Raw genomic sequence first — 10,328 nt, 5'->3', positions numbered from 1 at the left:
ATTGAATTTTCCAAAAAAAAATTCTAAGTTAAAAACAATCCTAAGTAAATTGTTTTAAATATTCCAAAAAAAAAAACAGTCTAAGTCAAATGAAGTTTTCCAAGAAAAAAAAATTCTAACCAAAAAATTAAGTTAGAATTTTTCAAAATAATTTCTAATGATTTTTTTTTTAATTTTAACAAATATTTGATAACCTTTCAAAACATTATTTAATTCTTGTTTAATGCTTTTTTAGAAAGTTAATTAAACATTTTCTTTCAATATTTTAGCTTCCAAGTCGTGGCGAGGCACTAGGCCTTCTTGGTTATTGGAGCAACAACTACTTCCTTAGACAAAGCTTTCATAAAGAATTTCAATGTTTAATTTTTCTCTCTTTAAGTTTTTTAATTAAAAAATTAATTCTGCACAGATTTTGGAACCCAATAAAGGTTCCTTCCAACAGGATTAGTCAAAAACTTAGGGGGTATATATAATCTTTAGGAATTTTCCTAAGTTGACCCTGATGCTTTCTTATATACCAATTTAATTTTCCATAAATTCTAAGTTTTGATTTTGGAAAAACATTTATCTTTAAGCATGCATCAATTTTTAATTTTTCAATTTCAAATTTTAAATTTTCATTTTCTGATTTCAAATTTTCATTTTCTTTTTCTAATTTATCTAATTCTCTAGAAAGAGCTTTAATAAATCTAAACGATTGAATCGGGGTTAGATTGCGTACCTTACTTACCTGATCTGGTGACGCTCCCCCTTCACTGCTGCTTTCTTCTGACGTTCCTCCCCCTTCGTCGATGCTCATCTCTGAGCTAGACGTTTCTTCTAGCTGATGGCTGGCCATCAGTGCTAGTCCCGAGAATTCTTCGACTTCCGATTCGGAGGATGACGAATCATCCCACGTAGCCTTCAGATTCTTGTGCTTGGAGGGTTCTGGTTTCTTGTATTTTGACTTTTCTTTTTCTTTCTCCTTTCTCTTTAGCTTTGGGCAGTCATCTTTGATGTGCCCCTCTTCGTTGCAGTTATAGCAGCGAACCGTCCTCTTCTTTCGATGATGCCTCTGCGATTTAAATTTATTAGTATTGAAAAACTTATTGAAGCGTCTTACCAGTAGTGCCGCTTCGGATTCGTCGACTGAGGCTTCGGAGTCAGAACTGTTCATCTTTGCCTTTAAGGCAATGTTCTTACTTGTCTTCTCTGCTCCGTTGGATCTGAAACTCGAGATTCGTGAAGTTCAAAAGTGAAAAATAATTGTTCTAAAGTACTTACCTCGAGGTCCTTAGAGATGTAATACGCATCTACTAAGGAGACCCACTCTGGAGTTCTCGGGAAGGCATTGAGCGCGTATCAGATAGAATCCTGGTTGGTTACCTCTTCTCCAAGGTTCGTTAGTTGCGTTATCAGCTCCTTGATTGTCGCTTGGAGTTGCGCTACCTTCTCGCCTTGGTTCATTCGGAGGTTCGTTAACTGGTTCCGGAGGATGTCGCGCTTCGGAAGTACCTTCATGAAGCTCCAGGAATTTTTCCCAGAGATCTTTCGCGGAGTTGTAGCTTCCGATCCGATTTACCTCCTGCGGCGGTAGAACGCTGAGTAGGTGGAACTCAGCCGTTCTGTTGGCGACGAAATCTACTTGCTCCTTTTTCGTCCAGGTATTTTCCTCCTTATCTTTCGGAACTGCATAGTCATATTTCATTATTAACAGAATGTCAAATTCGATTTTAAAAAATACCTCCATTTTGCGCTTCCATGTGGCGAAGTCTCCGTCGAACTTCGGGGGATGGATGTTCGCTCCGGCCATCGTCTTGATCGTAGTGCTTCAGTTGGCGGTTAGTCCTTCTGAGGCGATCAAGCTCTGATACCAATTGTAGGCGCAGCGGAGACCGGCAAGAGGGGGGTGAATTGCTGAAATAAAAAATAAACTATACCCTCCTCGGATTTCAACTCAGAATTTAAATCAGCAATTAAATAACAACTAAATTAAGGAGACAGAAAAATAAACAGAAACAGAATTTAACCTGGTTACAACCAAGAAGGTTGTTAATTTAGGGCGATGAAAAGCTCTACTAGCAGAATCTCCTTTACTGTAGGCGGAGAAGCCTTTTTACACTTAGAACGCTCACTTAGTTGCTAGGAATTGATTACAAGTTGGATGCTTGAGTTGTTGTTGAATTTCTAGCTCCAGGGGCCTTTTTATAGCTCCTGGAAATTCTATCCCGAGGGTCCAAGGCGCCTCCAACAAAGTCCAAGGTGCCTCCAACAAAGTCCAAGGCGCCTCCAGCTCGGTGAGTGGATAGAATTCTATCCGGTGCTCGAACGATCATTCTGACCTGGCTCAAGGCGCCTTTAATAAGCAATGAAGGCGCCTTCAATGTTCAAGGCGCCTTCAATGCTTGTTTAGGGCGCCTTCAAGTTACAGTAACTTCTGCTACAGTCTTCCTGCTACAGTAATTTCCAACCTCTTTTGACTCCTTTTCTTCTTCGCTTTGGCTTTCAAAGCTCCGTTCTTTTCGGTGTTTCGGCCAACCGGAATAGGACTCACCCGAACCCAATTCCCAACCTTCTCCTCGAGCAGTCTTCCGTCCTGGCTTAACGTCCCTCGAACGCCGCCCACGCTCTTCACGCCCACCGGAGTACTCTTCCGCAGCTCTCTCGTCCTTCGGACGCACCGAGCCCGTCGGCTCACTTCCCGTGCCGTCCTTCTCGCTAGCTGCGTCTTCCGCTCGACTTCCTGTGCTCCTAAGCTCCTGCACACTCAGACACAGGGATCAAACACAGCAGGACCTAACCAACTTGGTTGATCACATCAAAACTACCACGGGGTCCAACACGGAGCAGGTGTCCGAGCAGGTTGGCGCTCCTTCCGCAGGGGTTGACTTGGCTCCGGCTTCTATCGAAGCAATTTCCTCAGATCGCACTATTTCCTAGCTCGATCGGCCGATGGATCCAATTGAAGCGCAACCAGTCAGTTCTTTGCCACCGGCCCGTCGATGTATACGGCGCTCCGGCATCACTTCCGCTCGGACCGGCCAGTCCTCCGGTCCTTCAGGTTCAGCTCAGTCTGCTCCGAGTGGTCGCCGAATAGTTAAGGCCATACTGCTCCTACCAACAGAAGAGTTCCTTCTAGCAGCCGACCGACCGATAATTCCAGAGCACCAGATCACCATTCGTGGGTCGCTTACCAAAATATGGGAGGATGCAATGGCCCGTGTTGCCATGATGACCCCCGTCAGCTCGGCGATAGCCATCTGCAGCAAGCCACCGGTGTATGCCTCCTCCTCCTTCCTTCACATTATTATTTTTGCTTGGCTCTTAACGTTATTTTCTCTGAGTGCAGAGTTGGGTGGAGAGCATCGCAGTCAGCAACCGCTTGGCGCTGCTAGAGGAAGAGTTGAAGAAACTTAAGATTTCCGGGGGAGGCTCGGTCCAAGGGCCTTCACCTACTGAGCTGAAGGCCGAGCTGGTCGATACAAAGAGGCTCCTGGAGGATGAGCGGCATAAATCCTCTGGACTGGAAACCACGGTGGCTCGACTCGAAGCCAAGGTCAAGGCACATGACCAGGAGATCAAGCTGGTGATTGCGGAGAAGAACAAGGCCATTACTGAGTGGGATGCAAAAAATGTTGAGGCCCGGGCGTTGGAGCAACGTGTCCAGGAATTAGCCGACATGTTATCCGCCGAACGGAAAAGCCGATCGGTGGAAAAGACTGAATCCCTTGAAGCTTCTCAAGCCGCCCTCAAGGAGTACCAGGATAGCAAATCAGGCCGATTTACTGTGATGAGGCAAGCTTATGTCCGCTTGGATGATTTTGCCCAGAAGGTCTGTGACCGGCTCGTTGTCGCCTTTAAGGAGGCCATTAATTCTACGACTGCTTATCTGAAGGGTAAGGGTCATCTTTCTGAAGTGACGGCTATCCCGCCTAAGGATTTGGTCGGGCTGCTCGATGTCATCCCTGAGCCAATCTTTGATTATCTGGAGTGAGAAGGGTTAATCCTTTTGTAAGTCATTTTTGTAAGTCGTGGATGTATGTTGGTCGTCCGGCTGGAACTTCTTTAATGAAATTAGTTTTTCCGTGTTTACTCCTGTCATTGGTTGATTTCTTAGGTCCAAGCGGAATACTTGACCTTAACTTCTGATAAGTCCCAGGATAGCGACTCCTGGATATGAAACCGTCGTTCGACCACTAACCGGCGACTTAGATATTCTTTCGATAAGATATTCATGCTTGTCGAATCGACCCTTTGGTTGTCATTTGACTCTAGGGTTTTATCGTCGCCGCCCGACGGGCTTTTGGTCGGGGGGTTTATGGTCGCTGCTTCGACCCTAGAGTTTAACGTCGCCGCTCGACGATCTTCCGAGCGGGATATTTATGGTCGCCGCTTCGACCCTAGAGTTTAACGTCGCCGCTCGACGGTCTTCCGAGCGGGGTATTTATGGTCGCTCTTCGACCCTAGAGTTTAATGTCGCCGCCCAACGATCTTCCAAGCGGGATATTTATGGTCGCCGCTTCGACCCTAGAGTTTAACGTCGTCGCTCGACGGTCTTCCGAGCGGGATATTTATGGTCGCCGCTTCGACCCTAGAGTTTAACGTCGCCGCTCGACGGTTTTCATGGGCCTAGCCGTTCAGCGTATTCTTTTCTTTTTGATATCATTCATGCATTCAAAGGGAACCAAGGAACGGAAAGTACATATAACGAATTACATGGGCACACTTTTCATCCAACTCGATACGGCTGGAGATGCTTAGCGCTCCATGGTAGTTTTAGCTGTCGTCCATCTTCATCCTCGAGGTAATAGACGCCCGATCGGAGCTTCTCGATGACCTTGAAGGGCCCAGCCCAGGGTGCCTCCAGCTTGCTCACATCTCCGACCGGCTTCACCTTTTTCCATACGAAGTCGCCGACTTGGAATGCCCTGGAAATCACTCGCCTGTTGTAATTCTGCTTCATTCTTTGCCGGTACGCCATTAGCAGGACGGATGCTGTTGGTGCAGCGGAGGCCGGCAAGAGGGGGGTGAATTGCTGAAAACAAAAATTAAACTATACCCTCCTCGTACTTTCAACTCAATTAGTGCAATAGTGATAAATTAATAAAGCAATAAAAACTAAATAAAGAAATACAGAGAAGATCAGGATTTTAACCTGGTTACAACCAAGGAGGTTGTTAATCCAGGACAGTAGAAAAAGTGCAGTAAGAAAAATCTCCTTCTCTGAAGGCGGAGAAGTCTTTTACACTTTGGAAGCTCACTAGTTGCTTAGGAATTGCTTACAGATTGAATACTTGAGTTGTTATTGAATTCCTAGCTCCAGGGGCCTTTATATAGGCCCTGGAAATCTTATCCCGAGAGTCCAAGGCGCCTCCAACTCGATCTGCGGATAAAACTTTATCCGCAGCGCAAACGGTCAAACTGGCCTGCTCAAGGCGCCTTAAACAATCCATTCAAGGCGCCTTCAATGTTTAAGGCGCCTTCAAGATTCCTGCTACTGTAATTTCTGCTACAGTAACTTCCAGCCTCTTTTGACTCCTTTTCTTCTTCACTTTGTCTTCCGAAGCTCCGTTTGTTTGGGTGATTTCAGCCAACCGAAATAGGGCTCACCCGAACCCAATTTCCGGTCTTCCTCGAGCAGCCTTTCGTCCCAGCTTAACGTCCCTCGAACGTCGCGCACGCTCTTCATGCCCACCGGAGTACTCTTCCGCAGCTCTCTCGTCCTTCGGACGCACCGAGCCCGTCAGCTCCCTTCCCGTGCCGTCCTTCTCGCTAGCTGCGTCTTCTGCTTGACTTCCTGTGTTCCTAAGCTCCTGCACACTCAGACACAGGGATCAAACACAGCAGGACCTAACCAACTTGGTTGATCACATCAAAACTACCACGAGGTTTAACAATCTCCCCCTTTTTGATGTGCATCAACCCAAGTTCAAGTTAGGGTTAAAATAGACATAAAAAGTAATTTTAAAGAAAAATTACTAAACTAACAAGTTAAGTATAATTTTTGCAATTAGTAAAATTACAACAAAAATAGAAAAAGAAATTTAAATTTTAAATTTTTTCTAACTCCCCCTAAACTTGTACTTTTCTCTCCCCCTTTGATCACAGCAAAAATGGGGTTAATAAAAATAGAGAGAATTATCCAACAATATGTTAGGTAAAATAAATGGTTCAAATATATTCCAAGTAAGAATGAAATTTTGAAAAAATTTCTAGGTAAAATTTTGCAAGTCAAAAAGTTTCCACAGAAAAATTTTCAAGTTAAAAATTTTTCCAAAAAATGTTAGTAAAATGAATTTTTGAATTTTTCAGAAGAATATTAAAAAAAATTCTAAGTTAAATTACTTTTTAGAATTATAGAAAAGGCTTTTAACTTAGGCGAAAATAATAAATTTTTTTTATTATTATTAAAAAAAAATTCATTCTCAAGTTATTGCCATTTCTTTAACCTTATTATGATATCTAAATTTCCACTTTAGTTTATCATAATTTTTTAGATTTAAGGAAAACAATATTAAGTATGCAAAAAATTGTTTTGACAAAATAATTGATAAAAGATCTTTTGATAATTCGTTCGACAAATTATTTTGTAACTCACAAGAATCTTTTGGCAATGTTTTTAGTTTCAGAAATTCTTTCAACAAAATAGTTGGTAAAAAAAATTTCGACAGTGTTTTTAATTGGAGAGATTCGTTCGACAAAATTTTTTCTAATTCAGAAAATTCTTTCGAAGATTTAATTTTTAATTCGCAAAAATTTTCAGGTACCTTCTCGATTAATGTAATTAATTGTTCAGAAGGTGGAGACCATACCTGACTTACCTTGTCAGCTGTTGATTCTTCCCCTGTCGAGTTGCTTTCTTCTGAAGTCTCTTCCCCTTCATCGATGCTCATCTGGGATGAGTTTTCTGTGGCTTCAGGATGGAATTCGGCTGTTGGGGCTGTTGGGGCTGTTGCGGCATTTACCTTGGATTCGGACTCTTCATAGATCTTTAAGAACTTTTCCCAAAGTTCTTTTGCGCTATTGTACTCTCCAACTTTGTCGAGATCTTCATTTGGTATTGTGGTTAGAAGATGAAATTCAGCCCGCGCATTTGCCATCGACTCATCACGTTGCTTCTCGTTCCAGAGGTATTTCTCGAGCTCTTCTTCGTTTACTTTCTTTGGTGCTTCATAACCAGATTTCATTATTAAATAAATACCAAAATCAGACTTAAGGTATACCACCATTTTTTACTTCCATGAAGCAAACTCCCCCTCGAATGTAGGTGGGTAGTCACTGGCTCCGGCCATCGTCTAGATCTTCGTGCTTCAGTCGGCGGTTAGTCCTTCTGAGGCGGTCCGGCTCTGATACCACTTGTTGGTGCAGTGGAGGCAGGCAAGAGGGGGGTGAATTACTGAAAACAAAAAATAAAAACTACCCTCCTCGGATTTTAACTCAGAATTTAAAACAGCAATAATAATAGCAACTAAATTAATGAAACAAAAAAAGAAACAGGAACAGAAAATAGACTCAAGGATTTAACCTGGTTACAACCAAGGAGGTTGTTAATCCAGGACAGTAGAAAAAGCACAGTAAGAAAAATCTCCTTCTCTGAAGGCGGAGAAGCCTTTTACACTTTGGAAGCTCACTAGTTACTTAGGAATTGCTTACAGATTGAATGCTTGAGTTGTTATTGAATTCCTAGCTCCAGGGGCCTTTATATAGGCCCTGGAAATCTTATCCCGAGAGTCCAAGGCGCCTCCAACAGGGTTCAAGGCGCCTCCAACTCGATCTGCGGATAAAACTTTATCCGCAGCGCAAACGGTCAAACTGGCTTGCTCAAGGCGCCTTAAACAATCCATTCAAGGCGCCTTCAATGTGTTTAAGGCGCCTTCAATGTGTTTAAGTCGCCTTCAAGATTCATGCTACAGTAATTTCTGCTACAGTAACTTCCCGCCTCTTTTGACTCCTTTTCTTCTTCACTTTGTCTTCCGAAGCTCCGTTTGTTTGGATGATTTCGGCCAACCGAAATAGGGCTCACCCGAACCCAATTTCCGGTCTTCCTCGAGCAGCCTTTCGTCCCGGCTTAACGTCCCTCGAACGTCGCGCACGCTCTTCATGCCCACCGGAGTACTCTTCCGCAGCTCTCTCGTCCTTCGGACGCACCGAGCCCGTCGGCTCCCTTCCCATGCTGTCCTTCTCGCTAGCTGCGTCTTTTGCTCGACTTCCTGTGTTCCTAAGCTCCTGCACACTCAGACACAGGGATCAAACACAGTAGGACCTAACCAACTTGGTTGATCACATCAAAACTACCACGGGGTCCAACAGATGCTTTGGCTCGCGCCTCGTCTACCATGTCCAACTACAGCTGTCTCCGCTCGGCGTTACTCGCGTTGTACTATTGCACCGGATCGGATTCTGCTCCGACCTGCACGGGAACGACAGCCTCTCCTCCGTACACTAAGTGGAAAAGGCGCGACCCCCGTTCCCTCCTTAGGGGTAGTGCGAATCGCTCATAACACGTCCGGGAGCTCATCTACCCAGCTGCCACTGATATGGTTGAGCCGAACTCGAAGAATCCGAAGGATCTCCCGCTTAGCGACCTCAGCCTGCCCGTTGCTTTGCGGATAAGCCACGGAGGTGAAGTGTTGCTGAATGTCATACCCCTCGCACCATTCTATGAGCTACTGTCAGATGAATTGCTGCCCATTGTCGGACACGAGCGGTCGTGGAATGCCGAACTGGCATATTATGTGCTGCCAGATGAACTTCTTGACCATCTGCTTGATTATTTTCACGAGCAGCTCGGCTTCCACCCACTTTGAGAAATAGTCTACCGCTACCAGTAAAAACTTCCACTGTCCGATTGCCATTGGAAATGGTTCTACAATGTCCATGCCCCATTGATCGAAAGGGCAGGACACTGTGGATGTCTTTAATTCCTCTGTGGGACGATGTGAGAAATTATGGTATTTCTGGAAAGATAAGCAAGTTGCAACGGTTCGAGCGGCGTCCTCCTATAAAGTTGGCCAAAAGAAGCCAGCCAAAAGAATCTTTCTTGCTAACGAGCGGCCGCCCGGATGCCCACCGCATGAGCCTTGGTGTACCTCTTGCAGAATATAGTCCACATCCTCCGAACCAACACATTTGAGCAGAGACCTGGAGAACGCTTTTTTGTAAAGCTGGTCGCCAATGAGGACGAAGCGACCAGCTCTCTTCCTGAGCAGATGCGCTTCCTCTCGATCGGAAGGTGTTGCCCCTGACCTCAGAAATTCTGCTATAGCCATCCGCCAGTCATTTAGGAATGTGAGCCCCTCCATCCGGTCGATGTGGGCGACCAGAGATACCTGCTCGATTGACTGTTGGATGACAATTGGTGATATTGAGCTGGCAAGCTTAGCCAGCTCATCTGCAGACTGATTCTCCGCTTGGGGGATCTTCTGGATGAGCACCTCTCGAAAACTGGCTTTCAGTTTTTCGAAGGCTCCCGCATAAAGCTTGAGCCTGACGTTGTTTATCTCGAATGTTCCCGAGAGTTGCTGAGCCGCCAACTGTGAATCAGAATGAATCAAGACCTTGCTAGCTCCCATATGCCGAGCGGCTTGCAGGCCCACTATCAACGCCTCATACTCTGCTTCATTATTGGTCGCTCGATAATCCAGCCGTACGGACAAATGCATCCATTCCCCGTGGGGGGAGATTAACATCACACCGATCTCACTTCCTTGCCGAGTGGACGATCTGTCCACGTACACCCTCCAGGTGGCTTCGGGCTCGGGATCTGGTACCTCAATGACAAAATCTGTTAACGACTGCGCTTTGATGGCCGTCCGGGGATGATACCGTATGTCTAATTCGCTAAGTTCTGTGGTCCATTTGATTAGCCGATCGGACGCCTCTGGATTGAGAAGGACCCTCCCCAGGGGGTTGTTCGTCATCACAACGATCGGGTGCGCCAGAAAATAAGGGCGGAGCCTTCGAGTGGCGAGTACCAGCGCAAAGGCTAACTTCTCGAGACCAGTGTAGCGGGACTCCGCATCCTTTAGTATGTGGCTTAAGAAGTACACAGACTGTTCTTCATCGTCCGGCCTCACAAGAGCCGACCCGACGGCATATTCAGTCGAGGGCAAGTAAACTCTAAGGGCTTCCGCGGCGACCGGCTTAGCTAAAACAGGTAAGGAATTGAGGTATACTTTGAGCTCTTCGAAGGCTTTGTCCCACTCTGCGTCCCATTGGAACTTAGTGGCTCGGCGCAAAATCTTAAAAAATGGCAAGCTCCGATCGGCGGTCTTCGAGATGAATCTGGACAGCGCGGTTATTTGTCCCATAAGGCGTTGAGCTTCCTTCAGATTTCTGTGAGGCGGCAT

At 45.4% G+C, this 10,328-nt stretch overlaps 1 protein-coding gene across 1 annotated transcript; it reads right to left on the bottom strand.

The window, feature by feature from the left end:
* Positions 1 to 8,651: 8,651 nt before the first annotated feature.
* Positions 8,652 to 10,328, bottom strand: LOC121978780. The gene is made up of 2 exons (XM_042531076.1): positions 9,069 to 10,328; positions 8,652 to 8,978 (listed from the first exon to the last, which is right to left on the bottom strand). Exons 1-2 carry the CDS (start codon positions 10,326 to 10,328, stop codon positions 8,652 to 8,654), a joined length of 1,587 nt encoding a protein of 528 aa, XP_042387010.1.

Source organism: Zingiber officinale, chromosome 4B (genome assembly GCF_018446385.1).
Source record: "Zingiber officinale cultivar Zhangliang chromosome 4B, Zo_v1.1, whole genome shotgun sequence".
NCBI lineage: Eukaryota > Viridiplantae > Streptophyta > Magnoliopsida > Zingiberales > Zingiberaceae > Zingiber > Zingiber officinale.
The sequence above is the reverse complement of the archived record's forward strand: the minus strand, read 5'-3'. Positions and strand labels throughout refer to the sequence as shown.

Coding starts and splice junctions, on each gene's coding strand:
- LOC121978780 (XM_042531076.1), bottom strand. CDS start 10,328: ATGCCGCCTCACAGAAATCTGAAGGAAGCTCAACGCCTTATGGGACAA. Junction 8,979..9,068: donor TGGACTATATTCTGCAAGAG/GTACACCAAGGC, acceptor CCAACTTTATAG/GAGGACGCCGCTCGAACCGT.